Below are 19,066 nucleotides of genomic sequence, written 5' to 3' on the forward strand. Positions count from 1 at the left end.
GTATTTATTGTCAAATCTGTATTCCATATCATAGAAGCAAGTTATTGTTGTGCTTGTCCCCTCTGTGGCTATCTCTTCTGTATTTTTCTGAATGAATGCTGTAAAACAATCTGTTGGGGAAAAAACATGGGGCGATATGTCAAAAATGTAACTGGGTAATTGCATCATACTAAATGTGAATCAGCTTCCATTCTCTGCTGCAGCTATATATTAGTCCTCTCATGTTATAATGTTTCTTAACTGCTCCTTACGGAAAAAAACTGAAAATATATTTACGGTGTGTGTGTCCCATTTTGTCCTGCTCATTCAAGGTTGCTCAATTTTTTCCACTAGGAAAGCCTAGGTGGTCAGGTACCTGTGGTCCTTGCAGCTGGACTACAACAACCATCATTCTTGACCAAAGGCCATGCTGCCTGGAATCAAAGGCCAACTACAACCGGAGGGCCATTGGTTCCCCACCCTTGGGGTAAGCAGTAGAGTGGAACAGTCAGATTTTGGAACTAGAGCCATTTTGAAATGCTCTGTATTTTCACAACTGCATTCTATAAATTGAATAAAAGAAAAAAGAATATATATTGACCCGTGAGAGATATATTTTCCCTTCTGCATTTTTATGTTGTGAAGCTGCTCTGAGTATGGGCCTTGACAGATACTGAATGGACTTCAAAACATAACAGTGTCTGATTCAATCTAAAGCCTGGCTTGAAGTATTACTCTGTGGGTGGGGGGCACCAGAAAACATGGTGTTTGTGCTTCAAAACACAGCAAAGCAATTGTAAAACTTTGGCGCAGGTTTAGAGTAAATCGGGCAATGTTGGATTTGGGGGGGGGCGGCGAGTTAACTATGAACCCTGGTTTGATGCATAAATTTCTCAGCTTGGGGGCTCTGCAGAATGTGGTGTTTGCACCATAAAACGCTGCAAAATGGTTGCAGCACTTTGGCCTAAGTTTGGAGCAGATGCCAGATTTCGGGGTTCATATGCTGAAAAATTATATCTTCATAAACACCATCAAAAGATAGGATGGAACAGAAAGTTGCTTAAAGCTAAATGCTGCCCCCCTCAATCCATACCCACCCTGCCACAAATGTGCCCTTGCTTGTGCCACTGCACCCTCTCTGCCTTGTTACTGCCACCACACCATAGGCATGGCAGGGAAAGCGCAGTGGTAGGAGCACCGTAGCAGCGGGGGGGGGGGGCCAGCCGCATTGGCCCAGGCACAGTGGCAGAGGAAGCAGCAGCAGCGATCGGCACATTCCTCTGGTCCGGATCTGCTTCTTGAGGTGACACCCTCACCTCGCCTCATGGGCAAGCCAGCCCTGCCATTTCCCCCTATTCTACCAGTTCAATATCCCTTTGCTCAGGATTGCAGTGCCCTTAATATCCTTTCATAATTTGGTTGACTGCATCGACTACCCATCTGGAAATCAGAGTAAATGAAAAACTTTCTGGATAAGATCTGTTCCAAAACATTTTTCTTACCCACATACAAAGAAATCCAAAGGGTGAAGCAGCGATTCATCTTGCGCACTGTCTATGAACAAACCCATACAAGAAGAATCCAGGCATTGATGATAACTTTTTCTTGCTTTAGGAAGTAGGCACTCTCTTGTGCTGCTCATCTAATGCCCCTCTGACTCTGACCAGATGAAGTTATACCTGATAATTCACAGAAGTATGATTCACAGAAGTACCAACCACAGAGCCACAGCATCTTCAGAAGGGAAGTGGGGCTATCAAGTCTTCCTCTCTGCCAGACGAATTCTCCCTGCCAGACATTTTATGTCCCCTTAAGTTTGTACCAGCCACCAGGGCAAAGCCACTTCTATGTATTTTTTGCAAAACCTAAAATCAAACACACATACAAACACGTGCTTACTTCTTCTTCTTCTTTCAAAATTGCACTCAGAAATGCAAATTGCAAACAAGGAAGGTGGGGAGGAAGTCTAGGAATAATTCAGGGTGCTGGCTGTTACCCATGAATCCCTAAATGTATCTGACTATTTGGAAGACCTTCTTCTTCAGCTGCCCATTGTGTTCATCGTTGGAAGCTCTTGCTCCACTGCTCACTGACCGGGATGCATTATATAGGTTTTCCTTGGTAGTTGGTGGAGCCAAGGTGATGGAACTCCCTCACTGAAGAAGCTTACGTTGTTACTTCTGTGTTTGATTGTTTTTCAGTTCTTTGTTTTAAACTACTTCTTTGCTGTGATTTTGCAGTATATTGCCATTTTAAATTTGGAATAGGGAACCTGCAGTTTGTTCCTTCAGATGTTGGATTATTGATGGCGTCTGTCCATCTGCTGCGCCTTTGGGGGTAAAGAAGAAGAGAAGAGTTTTGGATTTGATATCCCACTTTATCACTACCCTAAGGAGTCTCAAAGCGGCTAATAATCTCCTTTCCCTTCCTCCCCCACAACAAACACTCTGTGACACCTCACCCCACCTCAGTGGGGCTGAGAGACTTCAAAGAAGTGTGACTGGCCCAAGGTCACTCAGCAGCTGCATGTGGAGGAGCTGAGACATGAACCCGGTTCACCAGATTACGAGTCTATCGCTCTTAACCACTACACCACACTGGTGTATGTGTCAAAATGCTGGAGAATTACAGTGCCTGCTGTGGCTGTAGAGACTGATGTGGGAGAGGCATGTTTATCGGTTTTCATGCTACAAGTACACCATGGCATTTCTTCTCTCTGTGCTCCTCCCAGCAGTCATTGCACCTCTGGTCACTGCCTGAGGATACACAACCTGACTGTGTGTCTCCAGGCACTGCGATTGCCATGCGGCGGGGATAGTGTTGCCAGCCTTCACTTCCCCTTTGCTTCTTACACAGAGGGCCCCACTCTGTGCTAACAGACTCTCACTTCGTGGCTTTTGAGCTCCATAACACCTTTTACGCTTGCTGTACACTCCAACCCATCTAGGTTCTCACCCACAGTGGTATGAACTGCTGAAAGACCTCTTGTTAATGTTTGCATGTCAATCTGACATTAAAGGCACAGTTGCAGTGCCTTGTTTAAACATGTCCCTACCCTTATGGAAAATACGAGGTCCTGTCCTGTACTGTCAGGATTCATTTCCTGATATGAGGCCCATCTTAGTGGTTAGGCTCAGCTGTATCATGTATATAATTTCTTTAGCAACCCTAAAGAATGAAACAGGATAAGTGACTTTTCTGACCCTGGAAGGTCAGCTATCCTTAGAAGGGCTGGTCCAATACATTTTGCTGCCCTTTCACAACACCCAGTATCAGCTGCCTGAGGCAGATGCCTCAGTGTCAAACATTAGGGCCGACCTAGACGAAATATCAACAACCTCAGATATGCAGATGGCACAACCTTGATGGCAGAAAGTGAGGAGGAATTAAAGAACCTTTTATTGAGGGTGAAAGAGGAGAGCGCAAAATATGGTCTGAAGCTCAACATCAAAACAACTAAGATCATGGCCACTGGTCCCATCACCTCCTGGCAAATAGAAGGGGAAGAAATGGAGGCAGTGAGAGATTTTACTTTCTTGGGCTCCATGAAAACTGCAGATGGTGACAGCAGCCACGAAATTAAAAGACGCCTGCTCCTTGGGAGAAAGGCGATGGCAAACCTAGACAGCATCTTAAAAAGCAGAGACATCACCTTACGAACAAAGGTCCGTATAGTAAAAGCTATGGTTTTCCCAGTAGTGATGTATGGAACTGAGAGCTGGACCATAAAGAAGGCTGATTGCCAAAGAATTGATGCTTTTGAATTATGGTGCCAGTCCCATGGACTGCAAGAAGATCAAACCTATCCATTCTTAAGGAAATCAGCCTTGAGTGCTCACTGGAAGGACAGATCGTGAAGCTGAGGCTCCAATACTTTGGCCACCTCATGAGAAGAGAAGACTCCCTGGAAAAGACCCTGATATTGGGAAAGATGGAGGGCACAAGGAGAAGGGGACGACAGAGGACGAGATGGTTAGATAGTGTCTTCGAAGCTACCAGCATGAGTTTGACCAAACTGCGGGAGGCAGTGGAAGACAGGAGTGCCTGGCGTGCTGTGGTCCATGGGGTCACGAAGAGTCGGACACGACTAAACGACTAAACAACAACAACAGACATTTTGCACTGGAAATGGGGAAAACATATCATTCATTTATAACTTTGTTTCGTGATATGCAGAGATGAAAGTTGAAAGAGCTGCATTCCATTTAGAATCTGCTGCCCAAAGTGATCTTGATGCCTCATCATAAAATCACTCCTTTCCTTCTACCAAGTTATTTCAAATAGGACCAGCTCTGCAGTCCCTTGTGAGCTTCCTAAGCTCCACATGACCTAAGGTAGCCTGCTATTCACTGTGGTGGACACTGTCTGAGGTCAGTGATGAAGTAACTGCAGTCCAGATTCTGCATGTGGCATAAGAGGAGGGCACAGTCTTGTCCTTTGCCCCTGGCAACAAAATGTCTTGGGCTGGCCCTGGTTTCCAAGCACCCAGTAAAGTCGGGTTTGACTCTCAGTCAACCCCTCGGCCTTTTCTGGTGCATCTGAGTTCTGTGGAGACTTTATTTTCTTGCTTTGTGAGGTCTGCTCCTGCAAGGAAGCCCTGCATATAGCAAGGTTTTATTGGCTCAAGAGAGAGCTCACTGTTCAGTTGGTTAGAGCGTGGCGCTGATAGCACCAAGGTTGCAGGTTCCTGCATTGCATGGGATTGAACTAGATAGTCCTCAGCCTCTTCCAGCTCTATGATTCTATGAGATATCTATAAGAAGCGCACACTGAAAATCCACTTTGTAAGCTGCAATTTAAAACAATCTGTCCTATAGTGGCTAAAATGCAAAATCTGGCAAAGGAAAACTGCAGTTATTAACTTGATTAGAAGCCATATTCCCAGTAACAGAGGAATGTGTCAAGCGAAAGTGCACTGCCAAGTTTTATTAGTAGTTTATTTTTAGCCTAAAAGCCCAGGATGGCTATACCTGCTCATTTTATCTTCCCAGAGCAGCTTTGAAAGGTAGTTTTAAGGGTCCTTCAGAGAACTTCACAGCTGTGTGTGGGGAATTGAACATTAAAATTTCTCCTCCCTCTCTTCAGCACAGGAGATTTGCTGTTTAGAAAAAGGAAAAACACACCAGGTCCAGAGTCTTGGCTCCTTTATGAAGTGAAAGAAGTGAGGACGGGGGTGTTGTTAGAGTGATTAAATGTATGGGGAAAGTCTCTTGCTGTTGGCTATGCCAGGAAGGGCTGATGGGAGTTGTAGTTCAGCAACATTTGGAAGCCACACGTCAGGTGCGCCTGCCCTGTTTTGCTATTATTAGCTACCCTTGCTCTGTGCTAAGTGTTGCAACTATTTTTATTTTAGACAGTTACCTATGTAAATCTGATAATAAATATGGCACAAATATGCTGCTGGTCCCTAGCACATTGGGGCGAGGAACTGCCAGTTCACCACATAGCTAGTTTGAGAAGCACTGCACTACTACCATAAAATTTTATGTTATTTTCATTAATATATTCATTTTTAAGCACATTTCCACAATGGTTTGGTTGGAGAACTGCATTTAAAAATCTGGGTAACTGTGACTTTCAAAAGATGGCTGTGTTTTGGTTCTCATATTGTTTCAAAAAGTGCAATTGAATAGATTCACCTTTAAATGCTACCTGAATCAAATTTCTACCTCAGCCCTAGCTTCCAGGATTCTTTGGGAGAAAGTCATGTGGTTTGAATGTGCATTGGATGTATGGTGCTTTAAATGTATGGTGTGGATCTGCTTACTGTTGTGGCTAATATATATTGTTTCTCATGTGAACTGGAAGGGCATTCTTTATGTTAAAACAAAGGGCCAGTTTGTATTTTGGCCCTTCATCGGGTGAATTCAAAATATTTGGTTTGTTAAATTCTCTGCTGACAAGAATGTTATTGGAATTTCAGTATTGTCCAGCTATAGGTGAGATGTCGTTTCCCATTTTAATATGAAAATTTGAACTCAATGCTGATGCTTGGGATCATTTCTAATCAACAGCGAATGGTGTTGGGTTGATATGTGCTTTCGTCCGTCAAAACCCCTTGTGGTGAAAGCCACATAGGAGAGGAATAAACTTTGCCTTATTTAGATTCTATTTTGACTATCTGATTTTCTCCGCAGCACATGGGAAATCACAATTATTAGTCATCCACATATGGAAGCCAATAAACAGCTGGGGGCCATGTTCCCCTTTGGCGGAAAAGCTCTGCATTTTTTGCATAGTATTTTTGTGAGTTAAGTAGGAAGGATAACCAGGATTCTGTTTTTAGTTAGTTTTCCAAAAGCAGTGATTGACTAAAGATATTCTGGACAGTGTATGGATGTTCACAGCACAGTCACTCAGACAGCATGCATTCCAGGAACTGGCTAGTCTCTTATTCATTGACCCCTGTGTAACTTCAACATTCTAACATAAATGTCTGATTCTGACGTGGCTTCACAAAGTTCATCCCAGGCCGTGTGAAAGGGCGGTGATGACTGAATGTTTTGGAGTTTTCCGGCAAAGTTTAGGGCTGAGGCGTGACTAATGCATTTAGAAGTTAAGCCACCTCTCCAGGGGGAGATGGATGAATGAGAAGGCTGCTTATCTACACAGAGATATTTCAAAGTGGTGATTGAAGAGAGCCTTGCTAATGATCCCTTTGGTGGCTTCTATCAGGGATCAGATGCAGCTTTTCTGGAGCTGATTTTTATAGGGGGATTTTTCCAGTTCATCAAGTGGAAATTGCTTCAGACCAAGGATGACCTGGTTCTCAAGAATCTAATCTGAGCAGCAAGTCCAGCAGAATCAATGCAAGCAAAGCAGAATGCCTTTTCTTTTTGAAAAACGGTGTATTATTTCATTCTTGTAAAGGGAGGCACTAGGGCCCAGCGTGGAATAATTCTTTAATTTCCCCACAGTGGGTGCTACACACATACTAATTTCCTTTAGGTCTTGTGATGAAGTAAGTAAACCACAGACTTCGACAGGAACTTCCCCCCCTCGTTGTAGTTTCCACCGAAGCATGACCTTGTCATGTCCATCTTTATCTCTAACAGTTCAGCTTCACCTGGTTTTACAGAATGGATCAAAGAGAAATTATCACGCAAAATCTGGAAACAGCCCAAAGCAGAAAGCTCAACAAAGAGGAGTTCACTAAAGAATTTTTGGTAAGTAAACAGCAGCGATATTTCTCAGTCTGAATTCATTCTAAGGGGAAGCCTTCAGCTACTGTGGAAAATGTGCGGCTTAACAATTGTTGAGTCTTCTAGCTTGTAAACAATTAGTTGCACCGTTGAAGCAGCATTGAAGGAGCGAAGGTGCAAAAGTACAGTATTTAACTGTTTGGCTCTTACGTGCTTTACCGTTTCAAAACTAGGTCCTTCCTGTTTCTTCTCGTGAGACTGTATTACTATCGCTTTTGGCTTGATTGCAAAATCATTTGCTGCTAATTTCCTACTAACACGGGGAGATAAAAACAGTGTTTGGATTACAGGTGGCCAATGGGGGCTAGTGGGGATCCTGGCCCTTTTGCCTTCGTGATGGTCACATAGCCAGTGTTGACACCATGTTTGGGGGGCCCTTGGGCAAAATGCTTCCACCTCCATGCTATAGGCAACGTTCCCTTTGAGCCCAATGTGCACCACTGCCCAGGAGGAGAGGGCAGGAGCAAAGTCTGCCAATCTGCCTCCTCTATCCAATGCTAAGGCATCCCGTGTTATGACAAAATGCTTTCTTAATGGTCATTATATTATGCATTAGCTTTTAATTGTCAGAGTCTGTATTCTTTTTCCATTTTATATCCCTCTGACCTCAATATTTCCCCATTTCCCCAAATCATGTGCACATATTCTTGCCAATTTAGGATCATGTATCTGCTGAAGGGGACTGCAGCCCATGAAATATTATGCCATAATATGACAGCCTTTAAGGTGTCATAACTCTTTGTTGGTTTGCTATCACGAATTAATGCAGCTACCTCTCTGGAAATTACTCCTCCTTGCTTGTGTTCTTGAAGAGGGCAGGTGAACTGCAGGAACTGTAAGGAGGTGGAGCAGAGCAGGGTACTCTGGGGAACGCACAGTGGACCTCCTTCTGGGGTGAGGGCAAGGTACCCAATGTTGCCAACATCAAAAGTCAGTCCTATCTTTAGAATCTATGTTTAGAAGGCTACCCAGAGTGGCGGAAGCATGATTTGGCTAAAACTGGAGGGGGGGGGAGTGAGGCTTCTGGATTTCATTAAACTATGAAATTCACTGCCACAAGTGTTGGCAGCAGGGGCTTCCCATAGATATTTGGGAAGATAGGCAGACAGGCCTTTAGTCTGACCCATCAAGGCTTATCAGAGGCCTCCCATGAGAGGATTACAAACGGTTTTTAAAACTGATATTTTTTTGATAAACTGCTTAGAGGTTTTGTTACAAACAAGCAATATATGTGTTTTGTTAAATGAAAAAAAGAAGAAAAAAAGAATGGCGGCAGGCGTTATTTATTTGAAGGACAGCTTGTCCCCCACGGCTGTGCCCTGCAATGGACGTACAGCCACCTGGAAGTGTTTGGTGGGTTGCAGGATACATTGCATACCCTCCAAGTGTCTGGATCACAGAAGCCAATTCCAGCTTCTGTTTGGATCCTAGTATGTCCCGTTTTCTGGCATGAGTCCTCACGCTGGATTGCCAGACTGAAAGATGCTCACTCTGGCACGACCCAGTATTTTATGAATACAAAAGCCTACATGGGGTATCAGTGAAGAAAAGTGTTTAGAATAGTGATTTTCTTCAAGTTACTTTAATTTATGTGTTTGTGTTTTTTGGGGGGAGAAGGTTGTATTTCTCACTTTTAATGCAGATGAAAAATCTGTATTGCCTAGAATGCCAGTCCAATTTAAAGCAGTTTTATTCTGTACACCCACCCACCAAACCTGCTGGATCACACCAATGGCCCATCTAGTCAACCAACCTGTTCTCACAGCAGCAGACCAGATCCCTGTGGGATGTCCACAAGCAAGACATGAGTACAATAGGACTCTGCCGACCTGCAATTCCCAGCAACAGCAGAGGAAGAACTTAGCCAGCGTGGCTAGTAGCCATTGATAGCTTTGTCCGCTCTGAATTTCCCTAATCTTCTTTAAAGCCACCAAAGTTGGTGGCCATCACTGTCTCCTGGAGAAGTGACTTTACCTAATTGGGTGCACTCTTCCCACCTTGGATCAAATCTATGCTTCCAGGTGTCATAAGAAAGCTGCAGAGATAGTGCAGGATAGTACGCACCCTGGAAATGATCTCTTTCATCTTCTGCCTTCTCGAAGAAGGTACAGGGTTATAAAGACTAGGACTAGCCGCCTGAGAAACAGTTTTTATCCAAATGCAATTTTGGTTTTAAACGCAGTGTAAGGTAGTCTCTGTGGGAGAATATTGTATTTAATTATGGGGTATCAGATTTTTTAGGGGGTTAACCAGGCTGGCATAGCAGGCTTGTTGGTTTTTGAATATCTGATGTAGCTTTTTTTCAATTTTGTTGTTCTGTATGGGACAATGACAATAAAGATTATCGTATCGTATTATATTGAACCTATGCCCTGCACAGATAAGAACTTTATTTTTCCTGTCTTGATTCTTACAAATATTCAGCTTCATTTGATGTCCACAAATTCTAATGTTATGAGAGAGGGAGAAAATATTTTCTATATTAATTGCATAGAAAAAGTGGACATATATATTTTTTGTGTGTCCTGCTTTTCCCTGGGAAAACCCATGTTTTACTGCTGAATTGGAACAAATGGCACTGGTGGTTTTCTGTGGGAAATGCCTGTGCCTGAAAAACACAGTACAAAGGGAATTCTGGGCAAGCCCTCTGTTTACAGTGGTCCTTTTGGAGTTCTTCACAATCTCTTTTTGTTTTAATGACCCTGGACCATTTCATATCATTAGCAAACTTGGCCACCACAAAGCTCACCCCTAACTCTTGACCTTTCTTTGTATTCCATTACTGCAAAGTTTACTCAAGAACCTTTGGTGAGGTACTTTGTTAAAAGCTTTTTTTGAAAGTCTAAGTATACTGTATCAGTTTGACCACCTCTGTCTATATGCTTGTTGACTCTCTCAAATAACTCTAACAGAGGTTCATGAGACAGGACTTGCCCTTGAAATCTTGGAGCATGCATATCAATAACATTCACAAGTGACTCATTCCAGACTGAAAAGCTTTCTTAGCATTGCTTGTGGAAATGCCCACAGAGCTTCTTGTGTGATACAACTTTCCCCCCTCCCTCCGCCAAGGCATGAAGTCCTGTGGGGCTGAGGGTGTACAGGCAACTGGAATGAAAGGGGAGCAAGGCTAGTCAAAGAAATTTTGATGCTTGGTGTGAAGGACAAGATGGTGCCCTCTTTCCTTATTCAGAAGTTGACTGGACTACAGCTGAATCTTACACCGGCAACAGGACAGCATCCACCACCCCACCTAAGACCTGCCCTAGTTTTATAGTGGGAGGAAATTTAAATGTAATTGAGAATGCAGGTGGACATTTTCCAAGCTCTTCCCTCATTTCCTTTTCTACTAGGAAAGAGTGAGTCCATTCACATAGCCACGAGAAAACCTGAATTATTCCACACAGCACAACACTCAATACCCCTGTGTTAGTGAATGTTGGCAGTGATTAATCAGCAAAGATAGCACCTCTTACTCCTGGGAACTCTGTCTGTTAGGATGACTACTTAAGATTCATCAATAAAGAGTGACATCAGTTTGAAAAAAGATTTCATTGTGCTATATAGAGACACAAATTTAGAAGTTATTATTATAAATTAAAAAGAAATAGAGTGCTTTTCACCTTGGTGGGGAAGACTGTGATCAGATGACCTGTGTGCCTGCTTGGTTGGTGGTCCAGATACTAAATGTTGATGGGCAACTTCAAGACCCCTCCTCTTGCTGCTTTGTGTGGTTCTTTTTCTTTAAACTAGACTTCGTCGCCTTTGAAATAGAGGACTGTCCTCTATAAAGTAGGACACATACCCCCTATTGTCATATGTGTGAAGGTTACTCAGTGGCAAGGTAATGCTGAGAGGCACGCAAACTCTTGCTTCAAATGTTCCCTTCTTGAGGCCTGGCATTAAAAGCAACTTCCTTTGCTTAGGCCTTGCAGTAACAGAATCAGAGAGTTGAAAGGGAATTCAGAGTTCATCTAAACCAGTTCCCCTGCCAGTGCAGGAAATCCATCATTACATCATCCTGAAAGATGGCTATCCAGCCTCTGCTTTAAAGCATCTAATGAAGAAGAAGCCACCATCTTCTGAGGCAGTCAGTTCCATTGTCAAATAGCTTAATGCCATCAAGAAGTCCTTCCAAATGTTTAGCAGAAATCCCGTTTTATTGAAATTTGAAACCATGGGGTTCAAGCCCTATCTTCTGGATCAAAAGAAAATAAATTTGTTTCATCATCTGTGTGATAGACCTTTGATACATAATCAGCCTGTTGATCCAAGCCAGTGATACTTCCCTTTCTTCCCTTGTTGAGTGTGATTGACAGATTGACAGGGACAAAGGTAGAGGGTAGCAGAGCATCAGAATGGCCTCACCACCCTCCCTATCCTAGAAGCTGTTGAATTTTGAGCCCCTCGGGGTGCCAAAATGAGCAGCTATTAGAATTCATTCTGTTTATTGAGAGAGAGAAGAGCCCAAGGCTAAGATCACCTCAGGCAGTTCCTCCACCATTTTATTTCTATGGTAAATGTGACATGGATCATCCAGACTTCAGAGCTACTATCCTGCCAGTTAGGATTTCATTCACTTGGTCATTTTTAAAATAGTTTTGTCTCAACCCATATTGACTGTATGATGCAGGAATGATAGGTTTTGGACACCATTAAGACTGGGGGGAGAAATGCATTTATACACCCACCCACCACATTTCACTATCAAATTCCAGGACAGTTTCCATATATTAAAGCAACAGTACACCATAGGAACACAGGGAGCTGCCTTATACTAACTTAGACCTATGAATCTTGCAATGAGGGTCCCATGGAATGAATCTAGGCTAATCTCTTTGGAATGTTTGGGTCGAAAGGCTTGTGTCTCAATTGAGGAGTTGGGCCGGATGGCCTTTGCATCTCTTCCAGCTTTGTGATTCAATGATTCTCATAGTGGGGGTTGCTGAACTGTTTTGCAATGAGTTTCTGACTCATCTGTTCCCCCACCCACAGCTCTTCATTCTGCATTTTGGTAGCATTATCTTGAATTACTTTCCTATGGCAAATGTAACACACAGGCCATCAGCTCCTGGACAAATATACGTAGTAGTTATATTTCTGCAACTTCCCTGTTGTTATGGATGAGGGTTGCCACCTTGGTTCTGGCAAAATATAGGACAGGGTGGGGTGGGGAGAGCAGTTGAGGGGGGGCTCTTTCTTGTTTCATCTGTGCTGAAGTGACTTCAGAGCAATCCATTTACAATCTATTGCAGCCTAACAGCATGCCCCTCTGGAATTTGACACACACACACACACACACACACACACACGAATTTGTAAGTCTGTCTGTGCTTGGCTACCCAAAGCTTAAATACATGACCTTTCACACCATTTCAAATACATGCATTTGGAGAGGATCCCTCAAATACATGCATTTGGGGAGAGGCAGACAGACAGACAAGGAGGAGAAGAAGAAGACCTGAAATATAGGACAGAACTGCTTCAATACAGGACATAGTGTTTTACACGGAAATATGGGACAAGTCTGTAATAGGTGGAAATGGATGGTGGGCACAGGGGCTAAGGTGTGTTGGGAGTGTGCATTATATTGATCTTGTGTGTTGTGCTCTTGTCCACTGTTAACTTGTCAGTTGAAAGCTGTGGATTTTGTTGAAGCTGTACACATGTAGATTCTATCCGCATGACTGGCGATTCTCTTCCCCTCCTGCTCCATTGATTTGCTTATTTTTATATTTTAAAAAATGTGCCCCTTTTTCCATATGAATTTCTAAAAGCAGTTCAACAACTAATAAAACATCTTGTATGTAAACTGATGCCACTTAAAGAAACCAAACAATAAAAACAAAAAGAACAGCAGGAAGCAACAAAAGCCATACAAAAGCCAGGGGGTAAAAAACCAACCAGTTTATTTTCAAATAAACTGAAACATCATCATCATTATTATTTGCAGGTGCAGGGCGCTATTTTCAGGACATTTCAAGGAGTAAGCAGTATGGTTCCCTCTTGCTAGGACGTTTTACAATGTTGCTGCTGCTGCTGCAAGGTCCCTGCTATAAGTGGAGACCACCCTGGCCTCAGTGTAGGATGCAAATCTGAGCAGAAGATCTCAAGTGCTGAGATGGGGGAACATAGAAAGCTGCCTTCTTAGTAGTTCATTAGACCAAACAGACTAGACATTATGTTTTTGTTATATATTGGGTTTAACACATTTTATGTTACAAGGCGCGTTCTAACCAATTATATAAGCATTGGTAGACGAATGTTCTAATGGCAAGTAAGCGCATGCACTTCCAACTGTCAACTGTCAACGGTCAGTTCATTGCTCAGGTTTATTATTGTGTTGTCCAGTCAGTTTGGTTCTTGTGTTCCTATGAGTGAGCTGTTGTCACTGTCAAATGTTGAATAAACTTAGTTGAGGAACTTATACTGCCTTGGGCTTCTGACTTTTTCCGAATATTTAACAGTTTTGCATAGGGGAGATTGTCAGAGCTGAGCTGTAGGGAGTCATCAAGAAAACACTAAGAGCATAGGAGCCAACTCCTGGGGCTGAGGTTCTTGCACTCCCGCTATAAAATAATTGCAAAATGGATGGGCACTGCCATTCAAATTGTGTGCTTACACCATGTATTGTAATCGATTATGTGGGGCAGGGCTTACCTGTGCTCCCCCATATTTTATTCAAGTTGGAACCCCTGGACAGAAGTAAGAGGCCTGGGGAGGGTGTGTGTGTGTGTGTGTGTGTGTGTGTGTGTGTGTGTGTGAAGCCAGGGAATATGGAGATAGTCATGGCTATGGAACAAGCAAGGAGAGTCATAAGGTGCAAGATTATTCACCAGTTTGGTCCCGGTATTTGCACTTAAATAATTTATTTTTATGTTGCAATGAGACCGTAGAGTGGCTAGGATTTTAACTCTTTTGAACAATATAAATGCAAACACATACATATAAATTTGGATAAATGACTTTTGTAGTATATTGGTGGCTGTGCAGCCCTTGTATAGTGTGGCTGTATGAGACAATGGGAAGGAGAATTACAGAGAGCAGTCCTGTTGCTGGTGTTCAGAAGTGAGATGGTTTTATGATCTCATGAAAGACAGTGGGATAACATAACTCTTCAAGCACTGCCTATCGTGCAGGGGAAATATGTTTGTGACGCAGGGGCTGCAATTTGAAGAGAAATGGTTGTTAAAGAAAATTCCTCTAGAGTCTTCTGGCAGGCATGTAACACCGCTGCAGCAATGAAGAAAATGTATGCTGCTTCCTCCTGTAAATGTTGGAGATGTAATTGTAAAGATTATGGTTTTCTTCATACTTACAAAAGGTTTATGGAAAGGCATTTTAAAAGTCATATTATAGATAATTGGAGATATGCTAATTCCACAGGTAGAACTGCTAAACAATTTGTGAAGTGGTGTAAAAGAAGAAACACAGGATATCGGTTAGCAATCTTACAGGAGGTGCTAGAATGCTGACTGTAAGAAAGAAACAAAGAAATAAAGAACACGGAAGCATGTCAATCTGTAGAAAAATGGAATAGAGATATATGGAAATTATTAACAGCTTTTATTACTAATATAAGGCTGGGCAATGACAGAGCTATGATTAATTTCATGAATAACTAGGAAAGTGTATACTGTTCTGGAAGAGAAATAAATAAATAAATATTGAGAAAACAATTCCCCCATGGATGTTAACAATGCTGTGAAGATTCATTATTATTTTTATGTTGGTTAGATGCTTTATACAAAAAGTCTTGAAAAAATACAAACAGTTAAAATAATTAAAAATAGGAAAATTTAAAAACAATGTACTGTACAACGCAGAATTCCCAAAATGCTCATCTAACTATGCAAGAAAGAAAGTCAAGCTTTGGACTACAAGAACCCAAAGCTCAATAGGTATTTTTATGGGTTTATGGGATTATAACATAACATTTTTCCTGCTCCATTTCCTGCTCCATAATAAATCCCTCTTCTCAGGTAACTCTGAGAACTGTTGATCTGTGTAAGTGAACAGGGATCTCCTAACAACTCTCAGGCCTCTTAACAAACATGGGAAAATGGATCAAATTTGTTTTTATTAGCCAATATATCCCATATTCTTAAAAGTGATTTAATTGTTTCCAGAGTCACCTGAGATTTCCAATATTTAGATCCTAAACATACTCAACTCCCTCAACCGTTCCTCATAAGGCTTGGTTTCCAGCCCTGAGTTTTGCACCAAACAGATGTTTTGTGTCATGATTTGTTGTGAAATGTTGACTTTTTTGGATTGGTTGTTGTGCTGGGCAATATTATGAAAAGTGGTAGAGAGGAGGACAAGGTATATCAGCTGAAAACTATAAATAAAATGTATGTAAATAGACACTATGCTAGTTACTATCACACACCGTATTTCCTCACTCTCTGTAACAGCGGTCAGGATGAGATGGGAAACCAGTGGCAATTATAAAACGCTTTGAGGATTGCCAAATTGTGCCAAAATTGGCTAAATTTAGCTCAGTGGTACAGCATCTGATTTGAATGCTGAAGGTCTCAGATTCAGCCCTTGGCCTCTCCAGGTATGGCTGGAGAGAAGCTAGTCTAAAATCCGGAGAGCCATTGCCTGTCAGCCTAGATAATACTGAGCAAGATGAACCAATGGTCTGATGCCATATAAGGCAGTTTCCTGTACTCCAAGTCTACTAATATTCCTGCCACCTCAGATTTTTTAAATCCTCAGAACTCTGTTTTATGTATATATTTGCTTGTTTTGTTTAAAGAACTTCTAAGCTGCTCTTCATCCAAGAGGATCCTAGGGTGGTATATGACAATAACAACCATGACAAAAGATTATTTTATTGTGTCATGGGAATTGGGTTTCCAGACAATTCAAAAGCAGGAAGAATGGACCAGTATTTGTGTGGGGAAAATGTAGCAACAGAGCTATAGTTGAGCTTCTTCTCTTGTGTCAATAGAAGCATTTTCATATTTTCCGCATGTGTCTGAAGAGTGTATTATTCCACCACATTACACCTGTGTGACGCCTGCGGAACGAGTATTTTTCTATGAAGCCACATCAGAAACATATGTGCCTGAGCTGTACATTGTTCCTGCTTGGTTCACAAACTTTCCACTTCTCAGAAGCTTCACACTGCAAAGTAATGACGACTGTTTGGTTCTCTGTGTGGTTGTCTCAAGAGAGGCTAGTCAGGAAATAATGGGAGATGCAGGCCTGTGACACTGTCTATATGTTCTTTGTAATCTCTCTTTATGATTTAACAACAGAAACTGAAACGGCAATCGGCAACCTACAGAGCTGACAAAATCTACCCAACGGCTACATCCGAGCAGCCGGAAAATATCAGCAAGAACCGGTATAAGGACATCTTGCCATGTAAGCTAGGAATTAAATATTTATCACCGTAGTTTTTAATCTTTCCAGCCACTGTATGAATGAGGTGACGTGTATTTGGGATGTGTACACCCTCTACTTTTAAAGCACATTATTTCCCTCAAAGCCCTGTAGTTTACCCTCACAAAGTTCCAGTTCCCAGCAACTCTTAACAAATGTCAGTGGTCAGAATTCTTTGAGGGAAAGAATGTAGAGTGTGTACACAGCCTTGGAGTGTGAATGGCCCCTGTGCTTGTTATAATTAATATCATGTATACAGCTTGGATCCTAAATTAACCTAAGGACATTATTGCCTCTCTGCATCTCAGGTAAAGTGTTTGTTCTAGTGAGGTCTTCAGGGGTGGGAGGCGGAGAAGAATAACAGGTTCTATCCTGTTGAGGGCAATTTCCCCCTTCTCAGCAGCCCATTATGTCTTTTCCTATATTGTTCAGGAGATAAACTTCAGAGAGACTTTTTGGGGTGTGTATAGGGAGAGCAATCTTTCCTTTCATGAACTTTCCTTTCATTAACTTGCCTTTGGACCCAAGGCAAGTTGTATGCAAACATGCCTTTGGACCCAAGGCAAGTTGTATGCAAACATGCTATTCACACACACCACACAAATGCAGAGTGAGGTGCAAATAAGAATGAGTATGTGGTTCATACTCAATACACATCAACAGGTTGGTACAATGATACATGTTTTCTGATACATCTCAGAAAAATGATCAAACAAGTTTAGAAGGGCTTTTAAAAGAACCCTTGTTTACCTTCCTGTCAATAGCAATAGCTAGAGGAGAGGAGATATCACAGGGATTAATCAGTGGGTGCCTGCGAGACATTAGTCAAAGCAGCAATTATGGAAGCACTAGCTGGGTTGAAATCTCTTTTCCCCAGCAACTGAATGTTTTCAATCTCAGAACTGGGAAAATGCTATTTCCTTGGTTTGGATATAATACCTTAGTGATGGTTATGTACATTGAGCATAACAAATGTGTCACCTTGACACATTCTGACCACAAAAAACAATACCCATTCTCTGAAAAAGGCTCTTAATATGTATAGGTTCCATGACTCATGTTCACCTTTGCATGCTGATAGACTTCTTAGGTCAGTCATTCCTTTTTCCTCTCTTTCTTTACTGTTTCATTCACTTGTGATTGTCGGCTGATCAGGGTACAACTACCCACTAGTTAGGAACGTGGGTGGCGCTGTGGGTTAAACCACAGAGCCTAGGACTTGCCGATCAGAAGGTCGGTGGTTCAAATCCCCGCGACGGGGTGAGCTCCCATTGCTCAGTCCCTGCTCCTGCCAACCTAGCAGTTCGAAAGCACATCAAAGTGCAAGTAGATAAATAGGTACCACTCCGGTGGGAAGGTAAATGGCGTTTCCGTGCGCTGCTCTGGTTCGCCAGAAGCAGCTTAGTCATGCTGGCCACATGACCCGGAAGTGTACGCTGGCTCCCTCAGCCAGTAAAGTTAGATGAGCGCCGCAACCCCAAAGTCAGTCACGACTGGACCTAATGGTCAGGGTCCCTTTACCTTTACCTTTATCCACTAGTTAGCTGACATAGTTTCCTAACCTCATATTTTACTTGTAATGCTATTACAGAGGTAGGGAACATTTAGAGGGGAACATCAGTTGGCTTAACCCTTCTCCTCCCACCATTCTTCTTGTTCCTCTCTCCCCCTCCTCACTGTGGAACAGCTGGGGAGGGGTTGTTTGGCACTGTTGTCACTGGAAGGGTCAAGCACATTCACTGTCCACTCACCACCCCGGCATTATCAGTAGCTGGCAAATATGTTTGCTGAAATAATTTGCAGTTCTTCCCTTAATTAAACAACATAGATTCCTCTCTGAGATCTCGGCCATAACAACTTTGGCGATACGTAAGTTATATTTTGCCGTTCTGGAAGCTGCAACTTGAGTTCTCTGAACTCCTGGGCATTAAAGCTGCTCACATGAGTAGATGCTTCCTGTGAAGGAATAAAATGGGGATTGGAGTGGCTTCTGACCTTTTGCCAGATGAAAATGTTCTTGGATATACTGAGTTGTATCCAGTACTGTGGAAGCAGAACTCCTCTCACACAATGGGACTTCCATTTCCTCTCTTTCCACCATGCTCTCTCAAAATCTGCTCTCTCTCTCTCTCTCTCTCTCTCTCTGTGTGTGTGTGTGTGTGTCCTCCAATACTTTGGAGTTGATTTTGAGAGCTGCAGGGGAACAGAACTTCCATGATAGGCACAGAAGTCTCTTGTATGAACAGAACCGCAGCATTGGATGCAGCACGCTTAAACAAAACCTGGTTTTCAAAGGCTTGGATCCAAAAATCCTCCTTCCCATTGCAGCCTCTCAAAACTCCCCTTCTGAGGGTTGCAGCTGTGTATGTTCAAATCAGCTACTCGGCCCATTCATGAGTAGAAGTGCCTTTCATTTGAATGAGAAAATATTTGGACCCAACCCCAAGTTTATTAGATACAATTTATCAACACCATTTAATTTAATATCT

The 19,066-nt window shown here is 42.5% G+C and overlaps 1 protein-coding gene across 6 annotated transcripts in view; it reads left to right on the forward strand.

Moving 5' to 3' along the window:
* Positions 1-6,723: 6,723 nt before the first annotated feature.
* The window catches only part of PTPN22 (protein tyrosine phosphatase non-receptor type 22), a 37,038-nt gene continuing 24,695 nt past the window's right edge, over positions 6,724-19,066 (forward strand). For 2 of the 6 annotated variants that reach the window (XM_081916331.1, XM_081916330.1), the window contains exons 1-2: positions 6,951-7,145; positions 16,451-16,559. In XM_081916331.1, coding sequence (XP_081772457.1) covers positions 7,059-7,145; positions 16,451-16,559 — 196 coding nt within the window. In that variant the 5' untranslated portion in view covers positions 6,951-7,058. The other 4 variants (XM_081916329.1, XR_014169572.1, XM_081916328.1 and 1 more) reach the window with 4 other exon arrangements.

This window comes from Podarcis melisellensis (assembly GCF_964234715.1).
Source record: "Podarcis melisellensis genome assembly, chromosome: 6".
Classification (NCBI taxonomy): Eukaryota; Metazoa; Chordata; class Lepidosauria; order Squamata; family Lacertidae; genus Podarcis; species Podarcis melisellensis.